This window comes from Bubalus bubalis, chromosome 11 (genome assembly GCF_019923935.1).
Source record: "Bubalus bubalis isolate 160015118507 breed Murrah chromosome 11, NDDB_SH_1, whole genome shotgun sequence".
NCBI lineage: Eukaryota > Metazoa > Chordata > Mammalia > Artiodactyla > Bovidae > Bubalus > Bubalus bubalis.
This window is the reverse complement of record NC_059167.1, coordinates 95229109-95251963: the sequence shown is the minus strand read 5'-3', so window position 1 is coordinate 95251963 and position 22855 is coordinate 95229109. Positions and strand designations below refer to the sequence as shown.

At 43.1% G+C, this 22855-nt stretch overlaps 1 protein-coding gene across 6 annotated transcripts in view; it reads left to right on the top strand.

The window, feature by feature from the left end:
* The window catches only part of SV2C (synaptic vesicle glycoprotein 2C), a 224218-nt gene that overhangs the window by 162441 nt on the left and 38922 nt on the right, over window positions 1-22855 (top strand). For all 6 annotated transcript variants that reach the window (XM_006051065.4, XM_044925469.2, XM_044925470.2 and 3 more), the window contains one exon: window positions 22699-22832. In XM_006051065.4, coding sequence (XP_006051127.4) covers window positions 22699-22832 — 134 coding nt within the window. The remainder of the gene's footprint in view (window positions 1-22698; window positions 22833-22855) is intronic.

Sequence of the window (22855 nt, the reverse complement as noted above, 5' to 3'; positions counted from 1 at the left end):
CTAAGTAGACATTCCTTTGCTCTATTGAACTCTGCCTACCTACATCCAAGATTGTGGGTTGGTTTCAAATAACCTTTCCATTGGCAGCACCATGCTGTGCTCATTAAAACCAAGCCCCCTGGCCCAGTGAAATTCATTAATATCTTCACCCCAGCTCATCCCCAGGGGTCTGCTGAGCCCTGGGCCAACAGAGGAGGGGCTGGCTCACTTCAGCTCCTCAAGTCCATTCTCAGGTTTTTCCTGATCCCTTTTTTAAAACTCAAAACCTAACAAAGAGGTGAGGGTGCAGAATATATGCTGGATCTTTTATGAAATCGGGCTTCCCTGATAGCTCAATTGGTAAAGAATCTGCCTGCAATGCGGGAGACTCTGGTTTGATTCCTGGGTTGGGAAGATCTGCTGGAGAAGGGATAGGCTACCCACTCCAGTATTCTTGGGCTTCTCTTGTAGCTCAGCTGGTAAAGTATCCACTTGCAACACAGGAGACCTGGGTCCAATCCCTGGGTTCAGAAGATCCCCTGGAGAAGGGAAAGGCTACCCACTCCAGTAATCTTGCCTGGAGAATTCCATGGACTGTACAGTCCATGGGGTCGCAAAGAGTCAGACACAACTGAACGACTTTCACTTCACCTCACTTTTATGAAATAGTGGGCAAGGGCAACTTTAAACAATTCTCACCTCCAGCCATGGAGGGCTCCATCTCATACTCTAACCCTCACCGAGGCTGCTTTGTTCTTCCACTGCCCTGGCTAGGTCTTTGGTCCTCGGAGCTGGAGGGCACGCTGCCTTTCTAATCTAAGGATTTATCCCTCCAGAGAGATATCTTGCCAGGTCGTATTTAGGAATGCAGCAGTTGACTTAGAATGCACATGAAGGAGAACCCTGCAGGAAAGAAAAGGCACAACAGTTTTCGTGGCCTTAGCTTTTAGGACAGGAATGTGTCTGAATTGATGATAGTTTCCGCTCAAACTTGCAGGTGAAAGTCAGCAGGAAAAAGGCTTTTAAGAGCACCTCATCACACCACACTGCATCCTGTGAACCCAGGGTGCCCCCCAGTGTTGGTTAGGGTTAATCACAGTCTACCGTTTTGTTTTTGGGGTTTTTTTTTTGCTATTGTTTAGTCATGTCTGACTCTTTGCAACCCCATGAACTGCAGCACACCAGGCTCCTTTGTTTTTCATTATCTTCCAGAGTTTTCTCAAACTCAAGTCCATTGAGTCGGTAATGCCATCTAACCATCTTGTTCTCTGTCATCCCCTTTTCCTCCTGCCTTCAGTCTTTCCCAGCATCAGGGTCTTTTCCAATGAGTCAGTACTTCGCATCAGGTGTCCAAAGTATTGGAGCTTCAGAATCAGTTCAGTTCAGTTCAGTCACTCAATCATGTCCAGCTCTTTGCCACCCCATGGACTGCAGCATGCCAGGCTTCCCTGGCACCAACTCCTAGAGCTTACTCAAATTCATGTCCATTGAGTTAGTGATACCATCCAACCATCTCATCCTCTGTCATCCCCTTCTCCTCCTGCCTTTAGTCTTTCCCAGCATCAGGGTCTTTTCAAATGAGTCAATTTTTCACATCAGTTGGCCAAAGTATTGGAGTTTCAGCTTCAGCTTTAGTCCTTCCAGTGAATATTCAGGACTGATTTCCTTTAGGATGGACTGGTTGGATCGCCCTGCAGTCTAAGGGACACTTAAGAGACTTCTCCAACACCACAGTTCAAAAGCATCAATTCTTCGGCGCTCAGCTTTCTTTATAGTCCAACTCTCACATCCATACATGACCACTGGAAAAACCGTAGCCTTTACTAAATGGACCTTTGTTGGCAAAGTAATGTCTCTGCTTTTTAATATGCTGTCTAGGTTGGTCATCTTTTTTGGGTGTTAGTTCTAAAAGGTCTTGTAGGTCTTCATAGAACCGTTCAACTTCAGTTTCTTCAGCATTACTGGTTGGGGCATAGACTTGGATTACTGTGATATTGAATGGTTTGCCTTGGAAATGAACAGAGATCATTCTGTTGTTTTTGAGATTGCATCCAAGTATTGCATTTTGGACTCTTTTGTTGACCATGATGGCCACTCCATTTCTTCTGAGGGATTCCTGCCCGCAGTAGTAGATATAATGGTCATATGAGTTAAATTCACCCATTCCAGTCCATTTCAGTTCACTGATTCCTAGAATGTCGACATTCACTCTTGCCATCTCTTGTCTGACCACTTCCAATTTGCCTGATTCATGGACCTGACATTCCAGGTTCCTACGCAATATTGCTCTTTACAGCATCGGACCTTGCTTCTGTCACCAATCACATCCACAGCTGGGTATTGTTTTTGCTTTGGCTCCACCCCTTCATTCTTTCTGGAGTTATTTCTCCACTGATCTCCAGTAGCATATTGGGCACCTACTGACCTGGGGAGTTTCTCTTTCAGTATCCTATCATTTTGCCTTTTCATACTGTTCATGGGGTTCTCAAGGCAAGAATACTGAAGTGGTTTGCCATTCCCTTCTCCAGTGGACCACAACAGGCAAATTTGGCCTTGGAATACGGAATGAAGCAGGGCAAAGGCTAATAGAGTTTTGCCAAGAAAATGCACTGGTGATAACAAACACCCTCTTCCAACAACACAAGAAAAGACTCTATACATGGACATCACCAGATGGTCAACACCGAAATCAGATTGATTATATTCTTTGCAGCCAAAGATGGAGAAGCTCTATACAGTCAGCAAAAACAAGACCAGGAGCTGACTGTGGCTCAGACCATGAACTCCTTATTGCCAAATTCAGACTTAAATTGAAGAAAGTAGGGAAAACCACTAGACCATTCAGGTATGACCTAAATCAAATCCCTTATGATTATACAGTGGAAGTGAGAAATAGATTTAAGGGCCTAGATCTGATAGATAGAGTGCCTGATGAACTATGGAATGAGGTTCATGACATTGTCCAGGAGACAGGGATCAAGACCATCCCCAAGGAAAAGAAATGCAAAAAAGCAAAATGGCTGTCTGGGGAGGTCTTACAAATAGCTATGAAAAGAAGAGAAGTGAAAAGCAAAGGAGAAAAGGAAAGATATAAACATCTGAATGCAGAGTTCCAAAGAATAGCAAGAAGATATAAGAAAGCCTTCTTCAGCGATCAATGCAAAGAAATAGAGGAAAACAACAGAATGGGAAAGACTAGAGATCTCTTCAAGAAAATCAGAGATACCAAAGGAACATTTCATGCAAAGATGAGCTCGATAAAGGACAGAAATGGTATGGACCTAACAGAAGCAGAAGATATTAAGAAGAGATGGCAAGAATACACAGAAGAACTGTACAAAAAAGATCTTCACGACCCAGATAATCACAATGGTGTGATCACTGACCTAGAGCCAGACATCCTGGAATGTGAAGTCAAGTGGGCCTTAGAAAGCATCACTACGCACAAAGCTAGTGGAGGTGATGGAATTCCAGTTGAGCTATTTCAAATCCTGAAAGATGATGCTATGAAAGTGCTACACGCAATATGCCAGCAAATTTGGAAAACTCAGCAGTGGCCCCAGGACTGGAAAAGGTCAGTTTTCATTCCAATCCCAAAGAAAGGCAATGCCAAAGAATGCTCAAACTACCACACAATTGCACTCATCTCACATGCTAGTAAAGTAATGCTCAAAATTCTCCAAGCCAGGCTTCAGCAATACGTGAACCTTGAACTTCCTGATGTTCAAGCTGGTTTTAGAAAAGGCAGAGGAACCAGAGATCAAATTGCCAACATCCGCTGGATCATGGAAAAAGCAAGAGAGTTCCAGAAAAACATCTATTTCTGCTTTATTGACTATGCCAAAGCCTTTGACTGTGTGGATCACAATAAACTGTGGAAAATTCTGCAAGAGATGGGCATACCAGACCACCTGATCTGCCTCTTGAGAAATGTGTATGCAGGTCAGGAAGCAACAGTTAGAACTGGACATGGAACAACAGACTGGTTCCAAATAGGAAAAGGAGTACATCAAGGCTGTATATTGTCACCCTGCTTATTTAACTTATATGCAGAGTACATCATGAGAAATGCTGGACTGGAAGAAACACAAGCTGGAATCAAGATTGCCGGGAGAAATATCAATAACCTCAGATATACAGATGACACCACCCTTATGGCAGAAAGTGAAGAGGAACTCAAAAGCCTCTTGATGAAAGTGAAAGTGGAGAGTGAAAAAGCTGGCTTAAAGCTCAACATTCAGAAAACGAAGATCATGGCATCCGGTCCCACCACGTCATGGGAAATAGATGGGGAAACAGTGGAAACAGTGTCAGACTTTATTTTTCTGGGCTCCAGAATCACTGCAGATAGTGATTGCAGCCATGAAATTAAAAGACGCTTACTCCTTGGAAGGAAAGTTATGACCAACCTAGAGAGCATATTCAAAAGCAGAGACATTACTTTGCCAACAAAGGTTCATCTAGTCAAGGCTATGGTTTTTCCTGTGGTCATGTATAGATGTGAGAGTTGGACTGTGAAGAAGGCTGAGCGCCGAAGAATTGATGGTTTTGAACTGTGGTGTTGGAGAAGACTCTTGAGAGTCCCTTGGACTGCAAGGAGATCCAACCAGTCCATTTTGAAGGAGATCAGCCCTGGGATTTCTTTGGAAGGAATGATGCTAAAGCTGAAACTCCAGTACTTTGGCCACCTCATGCGAAGAGTTGACTCATTGGAAAAGACTCTGATTCTGGGAGGGATTGGGGGCAGGAGGAGAAGGGGATGACAGAGGATGAGATGGCTGGATGGCATCACTGACTCGATGGATGTGAGTCTGAGTGAACTCCAGGAGTTGGTGATGGACAGGGAGGCCTGGCGTGCTGCGATTCACGGGGTCTCAAAGAGTCGGACACGACTGACCAACTGATCTGTTTTGATCTAGGTTGGTCATAGCTTTTCTTCCAAGGAGCAACTGTCTTTTAATTTCATGGCTGCAGTCACTGTCCACAGTGATTTTGGAGCCCCAAAAAATAAAGTCTGACACTGTTTCCATTTTTTCCCCGGCTATTTGCCATGAAATGATGGGACCGGATGCCATGATCTTAGTTTTCTGAGTGTTGACCATTAAGCCAACTTTTTCACTCTCCTCTTTCACTTTCATCAAGAGGCTCCTTAGTTCTTCTTCACTTTCTGCCATAAGGGTGGTGTCATCTGCATATCTGAGGTTATTGATATTTCTCCCAGCAATCTTGATTCCAGCTGTGCTTCCTCCAATCCAGCGTTTCAGTGTTCAGTCATTGAGTATTCAGAACTGATTTCCTTTAGGACTGACTGGTTTGATCTCCTTGCTGTCTAAGGAACTCTAAAAAGTCTTCTCCAGCATCACAGTTGAAAAGCAGCAATTCTTTAGCGCTTTGCCTTATTATCCAGCTCACGCCCATACGTGACTACTGGGAAAACCACAGCTTTGCTTATAGGTCCGTCTAGTCACAGGTTTCTTAGAACACCCTAGAATAGATAAGGGATTCATTTTAGCTCTGAGATTTATATCTGTCCTGATTTAACAGCAGAAATTTTCCTTCCTTTGTCACCTTTATAAAGTCAGTCTATCAGAGAACCCAAGAGGTATTCTTTTCAATTCTCTTTGGTTTGCCTTTGCAAACTAGACTCTGATAAAAGGAGAGCAGTTTCCACAGAAACTCATTTCCAGGCCAGAATCCTGCACTCCTGAATCTTTTTTTAACCTGCCCCCTCACCCCCACCCTCTTTAAAAATGTTACTATGTTGATCTTTTCAAGACCTTCATAAAACTGACCAACACTGGCCAGTTCACATCTTGGCTGTGCCCTCAGAAGGCAAAGGCTTTTATAAAACAGACTTGACCAACAAGTCCTTCCTTGGTACTGTGGTGTGTGTGTGTGTGTGTGTGTGTGTGCGTGTGTGTGTAAGGCGTTTGTGAGGGATATGGTACAGGGTGAAGTCCTCATTGAGGTCACCAAAATCAGAACTATCCCTTCTGTGGTTTGACTTCTAAGAAGCAGTAACTCTGGACCGTGGTGATTCATTAAGCAAGCTATAGCTGGCATTTGATTCATCTAGAGCGCTGCCAGAGACCATTCCAGGCATCATGGTCACTGTCAGAAGGGCAGCAGCCTCAGGAAGTGTCCCTTTGGCATGGAGGAATGACCCGAGCTTCCTCGGTCCCCAGGGTTAGAGTTTCCTCTGCAGGAGTTAACTGTCCAGGAGAGCTTGACCAAAAGCATGGAAGGAGCTTCAGCACAGAGCATGAGCCCTGCCTGGCCATTGGTTACCTCTGCTGTGAACAGCAAAAGGAATGTTTCCTGTTCAGATGCAGCCAGTTGACATAATGCTAATTTGAATGCTTCCAAATCAGATTAATTTATAAAGTATCTAGTCCTGTGCCGGGAGCTTTGGTACATTACTGAAAATGCAATCTTGCTGCTGTTGTCATCTAACCCCTGTTTGTTAAATTGAGGTTATAATTTACATACAAAAATATTCCTTTTAAGTGTCCCATTCTATGGATTTTGACATTTAGGTACATCACAGGTGGTTCAGTGCTAAAGAATCCACCTGCCAATGCAGGAGACACAAGAGATTCAGATTTGATCCCTGGGTTGGGAAGATCCCTTGAAGTCAGAAATGGCAGCCCAGTCCAGTATTCTTGCCTGGACAATCCCATGGACAGAGGAGCCTGGTGGGCTACAGTCTGTGGGGTCGCAGAGCCATACATGACTGAGCGACTGAGCACAGCAACACAGCATATGCCTCCATGTGTAACCACCACCCAAATCTAGATAAATGCATCCATTTTCAGTCAGTCCCTCCACTCCCCATTGCAGAGTCAACCACTGTTCAGGTTTCTGTAGCCAAAGATTAGTTCTGCCTGTTGCTGAATTTCATATAAATAAAGTAGGGAACTTTCTGGCTTCTTTAATTCAGTATAATATTGTAAAAGTTCACTTAAAAATTCACATTGTTATATGTGTCAGTAGTTCATTCCTTTTTATTGTAAAATGGTATCCCATTGTATAGATGTTCCTCCAGTGTCCTGTCCATGAACATTTGAGTTGCCTCCAGTTTTATGTGGGGCTTTTAGTTGGGCGAGTGGGGAAGAGAGGGGTTAATTTTAATTTTCCTAGAGGCTGTTTCTGACCATTTTTATACAGGTCATTTTTCAATGATTTTATGTATTTATTTTTGGCTGCGTGGGGTCTTTGTTGCTGCACAAGCCTTTCTCTGGTTGCAGAGAGTGGGTTTCTCTTTGCGGTGGCTTCTCTGGTTGCAGAGCACACGCTCTATCTAGGCACCTGGGCTCCGTAGTTGTGGCTTCCTGGCTCTCGAGCCCAGGCTCAGTGGTTGTGGCACATGGGCTCAGTTGCTTCACGGCATGTGGGGTCCTCCAGGATCAGGAATCGAATCTGTGTCTCCTACATTGGCACGTGGATTCTTCACCACCGAGCCAACAGGGAAGCCCTATACAAGTCTTTTGAGCAACTTCAGCTCTGCTTAGATTGTCATTTCTCTTGAATAAATACCCAGGTGTAGGATTTCTGGATCACAGGGTGTGTGTGTGTGTGTGTGTGTGTGTGTGTGTCTGTGTGTGTGTGTGTGTGTGTTAGTTGTTCAGTCATGTCTGACTCTTTGTGACCCCATGGACTGTAGCCCACCAGACTCCTCTGTCCATGGGATTCTCCAGGCAAGAATACTGGAGTGGGTAGCCATTTCCTTCTCCAGGGAATCTTCCTGACCCAGGGATCAAACCTGCATCTCCTGCATCGGCAGGCAGATTCTTGACCACTGGTCCGCCAGGAGGCCCCATTGAAGAAAGATGGTCATTGCGTTTTTGTGGTAATAGGCATTTATAAGCTGCAGGTATTATCAGAAAGCATTTGATGGATAATGCTGCCCTCTACCAAGACCCCAAGGGAACAAAACTGTCCTTTGTTCTTACAATGTGCCATCTTTAGCGTGTGTTTAAAAGTAGGCAAGGAGAAAAAAATGACAACCTCATAGATCAATTTCATAGCAAAAAAAAAAAAAAGAGAGCTTATAACTTAATAACAAAAACTAATGTAAAAACAAAGTGCATTCATACACGAATGAGACCTAAAGTCTTCTGAAGTCAGTTTTCAAACCTCTGTTTGAAAACCAGCTTTTAATATCCTTATTCTCTCTACATTACCTTTGGGTATTTGTACCACAGATGGGCACAGTGACTACAGCAGGATCTCATTGTAGGCACTGTTGACATTTGAGCTGGGTAATTCTCTGGGGGTGGAGGAGCGGTCCTGTGCGTTGGATAAGGTATTAGCCGCATCTCTGGCCTCTGCCCACTAGACGCCAGTAGAACCCCTCCTCCTCCAAGCTCATGGTATTCAAGACATCTCCAGACATTGCCAGATGTCTCCTGAGGTATGATTACCAGATTTAGCAAATAACAGTGCAACTCGGGTACCTAGTTAATGAGACTTTCATAAACCCACAGACATAGAAAATGAACTTATGTTTACCAAAAAGCAGTGAGAGGTGAAGAAGGGATAAATCAGGAGACTGGATTAACATATACACACTCCTATAATATATATATAGATAAATTAAGTTAGATTCGTATATACACACTACGAGAATATATATAAACTAGATCATCAACAAGGACCTACAGGGAACTATACTCAATATTTTGTAAGAATCCCAGGGATGGGGGAGCCTGGTGGGCTGCCGTCTATGGGGTCACACAGAGTCGGACACGACTGAACTGACTTAGCAGCAGCAACATAAGGGAAAAGAATCTGAAAAGAAGAGATACGTATTTGTGTCTAACTGAATCACTGTGTTGTATACTTGAAACTAATACAACATTGCAAATCAACTATACTTGAATTTTTTTAAAGTAAGTATCAAATAATTTTGAAATTATTTGAAATGGCAAATAATTTTTCGTATAAGTATGTCCCAAATGTTGCATGGGACGTATTTATACTAAAAAATTTTAGGTCAGGTTTGACTGGTGACCTGATTTTATCTGGCTACCCTGGACTGGGGATAGGAGTGGGGCTGGCTGGGAAAACAAAAACACTGATGTATTAAACAAGATGATGTGTGTGAGGTGCCCAGCATATGGCAAGTGTGCTATAAATATCCTGGAATCTGCTACAGCCTTGAATGCACTTCATCTCCGTCCCCCTAGGAGGCTTCAGTTGCTCCTCAAAGCTTCCCGTCCTTTCCCACAGCTGTAATGAGAGCAGGTGTGACAGCGTGAGGAGAAGGGGAGCCCACGTGGGAATCTGTAGGTGCTGGTTCCCGTCAGAGCTGGCGTGACGGCCACTCTGCTGGGGCGGTGGTCTGCTGTGCTCCAGTGCTCTGTCGCCTTGAGTGTCCTGAGTCATTACATCGTTTCTCCTAACAACAGAGAGGGTGACATTGAATGAAAAACTGCTGCGCTCATCCCAGACTCAGTCACTCTGGGTTTGATTTTTGTGGCGCCATAGCCCTAGAAAACCATTCCCTGGGATGCACCAGGACCATCGTTTCCCCAGTCGGTAGCAGCAAGGAACTTCTTTCTGGGCCAAGATTAATGACCCAAGCAGTCATCCTTTGCAGAGAGCAAAGGTGAAATGTAACTCTGGGTGGATGCCTGACATTTTGAAACAAAGGGGAAGGGGAAGGAGGGGGGCAGATGAGGAGAAACAGCATTTATATGCCTCCTGCAGGGTCATAAATCAGGGATGGGCAAGAGTGAATTGGGTTTCTGCCAACCATTGAACTGATTTCAGTTGCTGTGTTTTATCTTCAAACAATCTATATAAAACATGCTTTAAACACATAAGTGCCTGAGTTACATATTAGTATATTAACTCTTTCGAGTTTGAAGTCCAGTTTGTGTGGGGGAATTGTTACATTTGTCCAAAAGAAAATATATACATTGCCCTAGCAGGGAGCCCCCTTTCCATCTAGCTGTTGTCAGGATGTAACATTAGAGACTAGGGAAAATAAAGAGACACTGGCAAAGTGTACAAACTTTCAGTTATAATATGAATAAGTTCTGAAGATCTAATGTGACTATAGTTCTGTATGTGCCATAGTGACGATAGATAATGATTCTGTATTGTGTACTTGAAATGTACTGGGTACATCTTAAATGTGAGTAAGTGTGTATTAACTTGATTATGGTAATCATTTCACAAGCTGTACATATATCAAATTGTCACATTGTATACCTTAAATATATACGTTATATACCTTAAATATATACATTTTTTAGCTGTCTACCCATACCTCAATAAAACTAGAAAAATGAAACTCGACCTCAGACTCTATTGTAAAGCAGTTCCAACATGTTTCAAAAAACCACCAACCATGATCTCCTTCCACAAGGAAATTAAGCTAGAAATCAGTTACAAAAGAGCAAAACTCCACATATTTGGAAATTAGGCAATATAGTATTATGTTTCCAAAAAGTCACTTTTGAAGGTATTAGGCAAATTCTCTAATCTTAAAGGAATTGAAGAACAGGCTTTTTATAAATTAATTAAAGAAGCATTTGTCAAGTGACCATTCTTTGACACATTTTGTACAAAAGATGAATAAGACATGGTCCCTGCCCTCCAGGAACAGACTCACAAATGAATAACCACTCTCTACTGTGACTTCTCTCTCTGTCGGGCACCATGGGACTTCACAGGATCCCAAGATAGCTCAGTGGGGGAAGTGAATACTTTTTAATGTGTCTATAAGAATTTACAAAGGATGGTCCTCTCTACTTAGTTAATAGAAGACTGCAGTTTAAGAGTTCTCCAAATTGACAAGGATGGGGAGGGGTTAAGATTCAAAGATGATGCACAGCAGGTAGCAAAGGGTGGAAGGAGGGATTTCTGAGGAATGACGAGGGAGAGGTGGGCAGGAACCCAGTGTTGGAGGGCCCTGTGGCCACACTAAAGAATCTAGGCTTATGGAGAACCGCTGAAAGGGTTTAAGCTGTAAGTGAATTTGTGATTCAGTTTTTCTCATGGAAAGGTCTTTGGAAGATAAATGGAAGTCAGACTAGACTAGGCAGTTTGGAAGCTGATTGAAAGCTCTGTTAAAGAGAGGTGGTATTCAAATAACAAATGCTGGTGAGGGAGCAGAGACAACTGTGCACTGCTGATGGGCGTGTAAATCGGAGCAGCCACTGTGGAAGACAGTATGGCAATTTCTCAAAAAACTGAAAACAGTAACACCGTATGACCCAGTGGTTCAAGTCCTGGATATATATCTGAAGAAAACAAAAATGAAACAATTATTTTGAAAAGACAGATGCACGCCCAATGTACATAGTAGCAGTATTTACAATAGACAGGTTATAGAAGCAACCTAAGTGTTCATCAACAGATGAATTGATACAGAAGATGTAGTATATGTACACAATGAAATGCTACTAAGCCATAAAAAGTATTTTACCATTTGCAGAGAAAGGCAAATACTACATTATATCACTTATATATTGAATCTAAAAAATTAAACAAACTAGTGAATATAACAAAATAGAAGGAGACTGAGAGGGAACAAACTAGTGGCTACCAGTGGAGAGAGGGAAGCGGGGAAGGGCAACAAGGTACGAGTAGTTTTAAGAGATACAAACCACTGTATATAAAATAAATAAGCTACAAGGATATATTGTGCAGCAGAGGGAATGTAGACAGTATTTTATGACAACTAAAAATGGAATGTAGCCTTTCAAGATTGTGAATCACTATGCTGTACACCTGAAACTTGTATAATATTGTACATCAGCTATACCTAATTTAAAAAATTAATATATGTTCATAGAAGAAAAAAGAGAGGTGATACTAAAATCATGTAACAACAGGTCATTGCCCAGTCAGAGGAGAAGAAAGCCAAAGCAGTGGAGCCGGGTCCTGAGCCCCTGCGGGGCCAGGCAGACCTTTCTGTTGCTGGCCCATGGAGAGGCCCACGGCTCAGGACTCAGGGCATAACTGTGACAGGCATGCTTCAGTATTGCAGCCATGGGCATGGCCCTGTGGACCCATGTCAGCTGCAGATCAGCCTGTTAGTGTGACCTGGGCTGTGGATGAGGACCTGGACTAAAGCAGAGGTGGAAAGAAAGAGACAGATTTGGGAGAAATACAGAAAACAGCATCCTGTATCTCAGTGATTGACTAGACACAGGGAGAGAGGGAAGTAGAGGCTGGCACCCACGTTCCTGGTCTGGAAGGCTGTGAGGAAGGGAGGTTGAGTGTCTCCACTCAGGCTGGGGTCTTTCATGAACAATCTGATGACCGTGAATATCAGGAACTTGAGATGATCAGTAGGCTCTTCTCGGGGTGGGATTAAACTGGATACAAGCGAGTGGTATCCAGCTATGGGGCTCATGGAGTGGACCTCTCCCAGAGTCATGTTTCCATCCAGTGTGCCTGGAAGCATGATGTGATGTCCTCTTTCTGAGGTCCCAGGTCCCTGTGATCACATGTATTTCCTAGCCAATGCAAAGGGAATTTTTTCAACCTAAATGACAAAACTCGTAAGGGCCATTTGGGGCCTGAATCATGAGCGAAGCAGCTGTTTCGCTTGTCAAGTGTTAAATGATTTGTTCTGGATGAGAGGCTACAAGGCAAGAAACAGGGCTAGAAAAACAGGAGCAGGTAGAGAGGCCAGCAGTTAGTGGAGATGTATGAGGGTGACCTTTGGCACCAGCAACAGAGAACACTCGGGCTGACCTCTGTTGTCATAACACGGGAAATATTACAACCCCTTCCTCATCCTCAACCAGGGGAGAAAAACTTTCTTCTAAGAATGAGTTCCTTGAGCATCCTTCTGTGCTCTGTCATTAAAAATCTACTGGGAAGGAAGAGAGAGCTTTTGTTGATCATGAGCAAAATTTTGCTGACACCATATTGAAAGAACAAAGGGAAATCTTCATCTGAAATAGAATAGGGGCCATGAGGTTGTATGTATGTTTTTCTAATTTTTTTAGGAAAAAAATAATATTATAAGGACAACTAATTTGAAAGCAGATTGATTTGCTAATATAGGGTGTAGGTATCACTTTGCTACAAGTTTTCTACCAAGCCTTGGGCACGTGTGTCAGTACAAACTGTGGTTTACAAGTTTGTTTTGTTAGGTTCAGTTTTGAAAGCATTCCATTTCTTACCATGGATCTATAAGGAGAGGTTTTCCTGTGACTTCATCTGGTGCAGGCACCAGATCTTAGAACCTTAGCCCACGCAGGGGCTCTTAGACTCTATTAGTCCAATTTTCCGACCAACGTAATTCCTAATATTTATTTTTGTTTGCTTTTCGGTTTCCTAAGACAATGTCTGTTCACAAAATGAATACAGTTGATTTATTATTTGTCCATGAACATCAGCTTATGTAAGAGTTTATGTATTAATATGTCTCTAAACATATACAGTTCCTTTTAAATAAATATGTAAGTAAAATAGAGAAGGAAAGTTAATGTGTGCTTATATGTGCTATAAGGTAATAAATATGAAATATAGTCAATGTGTATTTACAGAGTAATGAGCTGCCTTTATATGCATTTATGATATAAGCTTCATTTGCATATGGTCAAGATTTGACTATCCTATAGGCTATTGTGGTGTATATTTTTATGAAAATCTTTGATAAAATTTTAGTTGACCTACATTATCATTATACTGACTTCCCTGGTGGCTCAGATGGTAAAGCGTCTGCCTACAATGTGGGAGACCTGGGTTCGATCCCTGGGTCAGGAAGATCCCCTGGAGAAGGAAATGGCAACCCACTCCAGTATTCTTGCCTGGAGAATCCCATAGACAGAGGAGCCTGGGGGGCTGCAGTTCATGGGGTCGCAAAGAGTCGGACACGAGTGAGCGACTTCACTTCACTTCACTTCTTCTTCATCATTATACTAGTACTATATTATTGTCTGTCTACAAAGAAAATTCCAAAGGACTTTTGTTTGCAACAGACACATACTCATATCTGTCTCTCACACACACACACACACACACACACACTATGCTGTCGGGTTTTTTTAAGCCTTCAGACTTATTTCAGTCAGTGAAGCTCGGGAAGCATCACGTTTGAATGAGTCTTACATGCTTTTACCAGGAACTCTTTCTGGAAAGGTCCTCTCATTCTTTTTTTTCATCTGTGGCACACTCACAGCAGATACACCCTGAAAAATGAGCCCATGAATTTCTGTGTTGCAAAAGCCATCAGGAAGCTTGCTTCTTCAAAAGTGTGTTTAGGATCACAAGCCAGACTCAGGAACCAGGGCCGTAATCTAACTTCCTGCTGCTGTTTACCACTGGCTCTGTACATTCTAAATGGCAGGACCAGAGCCTGGAAATAGAAACGGAGAAAACTAGCAGGAAAGGTCAGCTTGTTGCGTGGGCCGGCTCTTACAGATGGGTCCTCTTGGGCCATCCCCCTCAAGTGTGGAAATCCAGTTGAATTGACTCTCTCTTCTTAAAGGCATGATGATGTACTGCAGGCAGATCCTAGCCAGGTCTGTGTGCGTGTGTGTGAGATTGCTCTATGCATCCCTATCGGCAGTGGTGCTCACGCTATTACTGCTTGAGACGTAACTGGCCTTGGCCTGAGAATTCAAAATCAACCTATAAGTGGTTACAGTTGTAAAGATGAAAAGTCTGTAAATACCATTTCCTTTCCTATTCAGAGACACCGGGGCACTTCCTCACTGCTCTCGTAAGTGAGCCCTGTGCTGCCAACACTTGGATGCACCACAATCACAATTAACGTTAGTTTAGTTCTGAAAATTGTGTGAATGCCAAATAGTGTCGTGGCAATCATTCGAGTTTCCTTGTCTTCTCTCTTCTCCCATCGGACCTTACATTTCAGAAAAACCAAAGGCTTGCAACTCTTTGAAAAGGTTTTTTCCCCGCTTTGAGTTAAAAGTAGTACAAGGTGATACAAAACTCAAAACTTAAATAATGCCAAAGCAAAAGGCCCCTAAGAGCTCCCACTCCCTACCTTGAATAGCCATGTAAAGTGGTTGGGTGTCTTTTCCTCCCACTTGTATTCTAGATATAATGATATAGTCTATGTGTATATAAAAGTGAAACCACTATTATTTACACTGTTTTGAAAAGAACTCACTGAGCAATGTAACTTGGACAGTTCTGAAATCAGTTCAGACAAATCTGCCTCATTCTTTGCCAGTAGTTATATGGTCTTCCATAACATGGCTGTACCATAGTTTATTTAACTATTTCGCGCATTCTCACGTTTCCTGCCTCCACCCCCTTTGTTTTTAATGAATGAGAAGAAAGTGAAAAATCTTTGCTGATATCGGCCACAAGAACTGTCCAGCTGCACCTGGTTAAATCTTAACGACGTCGCGCATGATGCTAGATGCATGACAGCCTAGGTTTCTAGCTGAGGACTAATGTTTCATGCTGATTAGACAGTGTTTATACTTTAAACCACTGACAGGTTGAGGGGATAACATTTTATTTCTATCAGAATAAAAGCAGAAACTCATCTGATCCTTGTTCACTTCCTGAGCTTATTGACCACTTGAGAAAAACGGATTTGGGAGCCACTTTTCCAAAGAGAACTTTTTTGGCAATGTGCCTTGTGAGTTAACACCACTGACACATAAATATAGGTGATTTAATTCTTAGCTATTGAAAAGTGATCTGACCTATAATATTTATTTTTATTAATATTAATTAATAGTAATGTTTTGGAACATTGGATCTGTGTTTTATCCCTAAAATCTACCTTCTTACCAAAGACTGGATCATTGATCATATCAGATAACTAGCAACCAAATGTGAGTCAACAGAGTAGGTGCTAACTCACCCATGCTCAGGGAGAAAACCCAGAAAAGAACGTGAAAGCTAGCATTCTTCTCCATGAGCCCCACACTTCTGTCTTGGCACCTTGAAAGATTTCAGACGGTCAGGCAGCTGGGAAGGCAGCTGGTTTCTGCAGTCCCAGAGCATATCAGCTTGAGCCTGGTAAATGGCCTTGATTATCATGCAAGGCACAGAACACTCTTATTAGTGCTGCATTGACTAGCGCAGTACAGTTGCTGCTTTCTGTAATACCCTAATTGAGGTCCTTCCTTGCATGCAGTTTACATTATGTATAAATAAATCCCTCAGTATGACATTTTAATAGATATTTTTAAACAAAGTCCAGAGGACAATTAGAACTACCTTCTCCGCAAGAATCTTTTTTTTTTTTTTTTTTTTGGTAAGACAAAAAAGGCATAGTGCCAACATGAAGAAAAGGATCCATTTTTACTAAGTGTGGCTGACTATCCTAAAGCAACAACCACTTTCCCAGTTGCATGTGGTTCGTATCACGGTCTGGTCCTTCACGCCACGCTGATGGCTCCCCACTTCCTGATGTCTGTGGTTTGGGCTTTGTGTCCCTTGCAAATGCAAATATAACTCATCTTGAAATGGAGCTGGAGAGGAGGGGTCCTGAGAATTCATGGCTGAGGAGTTACGGCAGCCAGTGTTTCACCCCATCATTCTTTCATTCGTGTTTAATCTTGATAGTGGTACTTTAGTTTTACAAAGCATCTGCAGGGTCATTTCTCAAAACCCTCACTGTGTCAATCCCTCATCCAGGCCGTAGAAGGTCATCCATCAGTCTCCCCCTGCCCCAGCCCAGGGCATATCCAGAAGGGCAAGGAGGGGTGAGCTCCTTTTCTGGGACTCGCACTCGGGTCAAGGGCTCTCCTTCTCTCTGCAAGTCAGAGGGCTCTCATGTAGTAGAAGAGAGTTGGGGGTCGGGCACGGCACAGTGAGTCTTGGCCCGTCTCACCTACTTCTTTGGTACTGATTTGAACTGTTTCTCTCACTTGAGTGTTAGAAATTTAAGAATTTGCTCTCTGTGTTCACAAACCTGAATCAGACAAGAAATTTGGCAAGGGCTCTTAAGAGAAGACTCCTTTAGATTGATATCTCTGTCCCTTCTGTACTCCCTCTACCCTCTTTTTAGAACCTGTTCTAGCATGAATCATAATATTTATCATGTCTATTAACACATCTGCCTCCTCTTTTGGACTCTGACTCATTGAGAGCAGGGAATAAGTGTTCGCTTCCACATCTCAGCACTGTGACTGGCACATAGAGGCACTCAATAAAAGTATGAATGAATGAACAGAGAGTAAATTAAGGTCTCACTAGACATCAGGGGAGTGCAAATTAAAACCCTGATGAGATACCACTACACACATATAGAATGGCCCAAACTTACCCCTCTCCCCCAAAAAAACTAGCAAAGAAGTGGTAGGAAGTGTGTGGAGCAGCTGGAACTCTCATACACTAGTGGTTTGGTTCACTTCAGTCGCTCAGTCGTGTCCGACTCTTTGTAATCCCATGGACTGCAGCACGCCAGGCCTCCCTGTCCATCACCAACTCCCGGAGCCTACTCAAACTCATGTCCATCGAGTTGGTGATGCCATCCAACCATCTCATCCTCTGTTGTCCCCTTCTCCTCCCACCCTGTCTTTCCCAGCATCAGGGTCTTTTCAAATGAGTCAGCTCTTCGCATCAGGTGGCCAAAGTATTGGAGTCTCAGCTTCAACATCAGTCCTTCCAATGAACATCCAGGACTAATTTCCTTTAGGATGGACTGGTTGGATCTCCTTGCAGTCCAAGGGACTCTCAAGAGTCTTCTCCAACACCACAGTTCAAAAGCATCAACACTAGTGGTAGGAGGACAAAATGGTCCAGCCACTGTGGAAAATAGTTTGGCAATTTCTTATAAAGCTAAACTAATTAAATGACTTAATTTGCCTGCTGTTAGATATTTACCCAAGAGAAAGGGAAAACTTTGGAACACACAAAAACCAATCTGAAATATTTATAACAGCTTTATTTATAATCCCCTAAAAATGGAGAAATTCCAATTGTCCTTCAGCTGGTGAGTGGGCAAACAAATGAAATATTCATACAATGAAATGTTACTGTGCAATGAAAAGGAGCAAGCTATCAGTACGAGCAAAGTCTGCACAGATGCCTTATGCTAAGTGTGAGAAGCAAGATTTTAAAAGATGTGTATAATATAAATCCATTTATATGACATTGTGCAAAATTATAGGGATGGAGGATAGACCAGTGATTGCCAGGGCTTAGGCTTTGAGGAGGGGTTTACTCCAAAGGTATGACCTAAATCAAATCCCTAACGATTATACAGTGGAAGTGAGAAATAGATTTAAGAGACTAGATCTGATAGATGGAGTGCCTGATGAACTACGGATGGAGGTTTGTGACCTTGTACAGGAGACAGGGAGCAAGACCATCCCCAAGAAAAAGAAATGTAAAAAAGCAAAATGGCTGTCTGAGGAGGCCTTACAAAAAGCTGTGAAAAGAAGAGAAGTGAAAAGCAAAGGAGAAAGGGAAAGATATACCCACTTGAATGCAGAGTTCCAAAGAATAACAAGGAGAGATAAGAAAGCCTTCCTCAGTGTTCAATGCAAAGAAATAGAGGAAAACAATAGAATGGGAAAGACTAGAGATCTCTTCAAGAAAATTAGAGATACCAAGGGAATATTTCATGCAAAGATGGGCTCGATAAAAGACAGAAATGGTATGGACCTAACAGAAGCAGAAGATATTAAGAAGAGGTGGCAAGAACACACAGAAGAACTGTACAAAAAAGAGCTTCACAACCAAGATAATCACGAAGGTATGATTACTCACACTCACCTAGAGCCAGACGTCCTGGAATGTAAAGTCAAGAGGGCCTTAAGAAGCATCACTACAAACAAAGCTAGTGGAGGTGATGGAATTCCAGTTCAGCTATTTTAAATCCTAAAAGATGATACTGTGAAAGTGCTGCACTCAATATGCCAGCAAATTTGGAAAACTCAGCAGTGGCCACAGGACTGGAAAAGGTCAGTTTTCATTCCAATCCCAAAGAAAGGCAATGCCAAAGAATGCTCAAACTACTGCACAATTGCACTCATCTCACATGCTAGTAAAGTAATGCTCAAAATTCTCCAAGCCAGGCTTCAGCAATATGTGAACTGTGAACTTCCAGATGTTCAAGCTGGTTTTAGAAAAGGCAGAGGAACCAGAGATCAAATTGCCAACATCCACTGGATCATGGAAAAAGCAAGAGAGTTCCAGAAAAACATCTATTTCTGCTTTATTGACTATGCCAAAGCTTTTGACTGTGTGGATCACAATAAACTGTGGAAAATTCTGCAAGAGATGGGAATACCAGACCACCTGACCTGCCTCTTGAAAAACCTATACACAGGTCAGGAAGCAACAGTTAGAACTGGACATGGAACAACAGACTGGTTCCAAATAGGAAAAGGAATACATCAAGGCTGTATATTGTCACCCTGCTTATTTAACTTCTATGCAGAGTACATCATGAGAAACGCTGGGCTGGAAGAAGCACAAGCTGGAACCAAGATTGCTGGGAGAAATATCAATAACCTCAGATATGCAGATGACACCACCCTTATGGCAGAAAGTAAAGAGGAAATAAAAAGCCTCTTGATGAAAGTGAAAGTGGAGAGTGAAAAAGTTGGCTTAAAGCTCAACATTCAGAAAACGAAGATCATGGCATCCAGTCCCATCACTTCATGGCAAATAGATGGGGAAACAGTGGAAACAGTGGCTGACTTTATTTTTCTGGGCTCGAAAATCACTGCAGATGGTGATTGCAGCCATGAAATTAAAAGACGCCTACTCCTTGGAAGGAAAGTTATGACCAACCCAGACAGCATATTAAAAAGCAGAGACATTACTTTGCCAACAAAGGTCCATCTAGTCAAGACTATGGTTTTTCCAGTAGTCATGTATGGATGTGAGAGTTGGACTGTTAAGAAAGCTGAGTGCCGAAGAATTGATGCTTTTGAACTGTGGTGTTAGAGAAGACTCTTGAGAGTCCCTTGGACTGCACGGAGATTCAACCAGTCCATCCTAAAAGAGATCAGTCCTGGGTGTTCATTGGAGGGACTGATGCTAAAGCTGAAACTCCAATACTTTGGCCACTTGATGCGAAAAGCTGACTCATTTGAAAAAACCCTGATGCTGGGAAAGATTGAGGGCAGGAGGAAAAGGGGATGACAGAGGATGAGATGGTTGAATGGCATCACCGACTCAGTAGACATGGGTTTGGGTGAACTCCGGGAGTTGGTGATGGACAGGGAGGCCTGGCATGCTGCAGTTCATGGGATCACAAAGATCGGGCAGGACTAAGCAACTGAACTGAACTGAACTGACCCCAAAGAGACAGCAGGAAGGAGTGTTTTGGGGTGATGGAACAGTTTGTATCCTGATTATGGTGATGGGTATATGATGCTGGCATTTATCATACTCACAGAACAATGTAGTTTAAAAAGTATGAATGAATTTTACTGGATACAAACTGCAAATTTAACTGAAAAAGTAAATCAGGGTTGTTGTTCTTTTTCAGTGCAGATTCAGAAAATAATGTTCAAAAGAAAACCTGAGTAATGTCTTAGTAGCCTTCAGTGATTCTGTATATGTTCATGTATACATACAGACACACAAAAAGGTATGCATGTGTGTGTGTGTGTGTGTGCATTTGTTTAACAAATATTTAAAGACTGCTTCCTATGGACTAGGACTTGCTAAAAAGCACTGAAGAGATATTGATGAACAACAAAAGCAGAATTTCTGCTTTCATGGTGTGGAACGGGATAGACAGTAAACAAATAAACAAATCAGTGAATACACAGCTTTACATAATGGTAAGTGCTGTAGAGACAATAAGACAGGCCTTGAGGATAAAAGTGGAATTGAGGGTTGGGGCCTCTCTGAAGAAATGGCCTTAAACTGAGACCTGGAAAGTCCAAAGGAAGCATCCACGTGTGCAAATGCTCAGAGCAGTTCAGGCACAGAAATGTAAAATGCAAAGACCCTGAGGGGACTTCATTGAGGACAAGAAATACTGAACAGTCTGTCACTTCAGCACTCTCAGAAAGGCTGGCTGACGTACAGCCACCATCCTTTCAATGCAAGGCTGGGCTTCCTGGGAAGTAAGGCAAAGCCCTTAAAATGGAACTCAGCTTTGTGCATTCAGAGAGCTGGCAGCATGTTGGTGAGGTGGACCAAGGGAGCGAGGGACCCAGCAGCAGGTGAGCTCAGAGACACAGGTGGGGACCCGTTTCTGCGACTCCAGCCCTTTTGAAAAAGAATTCCTTTGTATGAAGCTCTCAGATCCAATGTGAAGTGAACATGGTATGTTTCCTTAGTTCCATCATAGAATTTCCTCTGTATTTTGGATATTTGAGACGTTTGAACTTCTGCTACAGAAAACATTGAGAGTAGACATCCCCTCCCATAGTTTACGATGTAGTTAATTTAGCAGTCCACAGAGTCCTCATGTATTAAATTCCCAGAAAATGCTCATGAATCTAAGGCTGATGTCACATGTCATTGGTGTTTACATCATTTATCAACAAATTCCATGTCTAAGAGCGAGCACAGGCATGAGGACATGTGTGGTATAAGATTCCACCTCAAACCCCGGTGGAGAAGGTTCTGGTATATGACTTCAGCTGCCTGGCCTTGAGGAACTCATGTCACCTTCAGAATCTCTCTTGGCCCCTGGGCAAATAGTGAATAATTACACTGCTCTCCTAGGGATGGAATGTAGACTCTCTGACTTTTGCTCACAGCAGCCTTCTAAATACCAAGCATTGCAAAAATTAGAATTTTGCCTCACCATAATTCATCTCTGCCCCCATAAATCTCTTCTCTGTTTTCAATTCGATTTGATATGCTTCATTATTTCTCCTTTAGAATCATGGTGGAATGTTGCTTTCAACCATTTTGTATTCATTTGAATATTGGTTTTCTTTTAATTCTTGAAGAGATTTCTGTTGGTATCCCATTTGCTTGTTTTCATTATATTATAATAAGAAGCTAGTAATTTAAAATTCTCTTAATCTAGTGCATGGCATATGTGTGTGGAAGCTGGCAAATGCCAGTTCTTAATCCTTGTGCTGGTCAGCGTGCTGGCAGGAAAGCAGTGACACCCTCAGCAGGAGTCACTGAAAAGAGCTGTGCGGGAGTGGTTAAGAGAAACGCACACAGAATAATACAGCACCTTGGAGCTAGTAGCCGAAGGGCCTCCTGTACTCACTTGCGCCTCATAGGTCAGGAGGAGAGTAGGATTGCCAGAACCTGACAAGAGATGTGGTTCCATGAGAAGGTTCCCAGGGATGAGCACACCCACTGTCAAACCTCCATGCGACCAGGGGGAGGGGAGAAGGGAGGGAAGGGGAATAAATACCCTGAACCCTGATCCTACGCTCTGTTCTCCTGCCAGTGCTTCCTTCCTCCAGCCCAGCTGGGAGCCGATGGACAAGGCAGCCAGTCGGTGTGGCCCACGGAGGGCTGGTTCCTGGCTCACAGCAGAGACAAGGGTCCAGAGTGATCTGAAGGAGCAGACAGGGGATACCCAGCCCAGGAGTCTGCTGGAGAAAGCACTGTCCCAAATTCATTGACCTTGGTCTTTGCAGTTTGCTTGTCCAGAAATATACATGCACCTCCATCCCCAGCCCCAGCTGGCTTTGATTGCAAGCATCTTTCTTCTCAGCACTGTTATTGGCCATCTTCAAGTTGAGCTGGTCACTGTGGCTAATGCCCAGATCAGCTCAGTCTTCTGGGGGTGGGAAGAGTTGACCATTCCAGGTTCCAGGTGTGGACGCTCACAGTGGCGCGGGGTCCTCGCTCCCCCTCACCCCTCCCATCTTCCTTTCCCAGGGTGGAGCTTCAGCATGGGGTCAGCCTACCAGTTCCACAGTTGGCGTGTGTTTGTCATCGTCTGCGCGCTCCCCTGTGCCTCCTCGGTGGTGGCCCTCACGTTCATGCCCGAAAGCCCACGGTTCTTGCTGGAGGTAATGTTCATCATTACAAATAC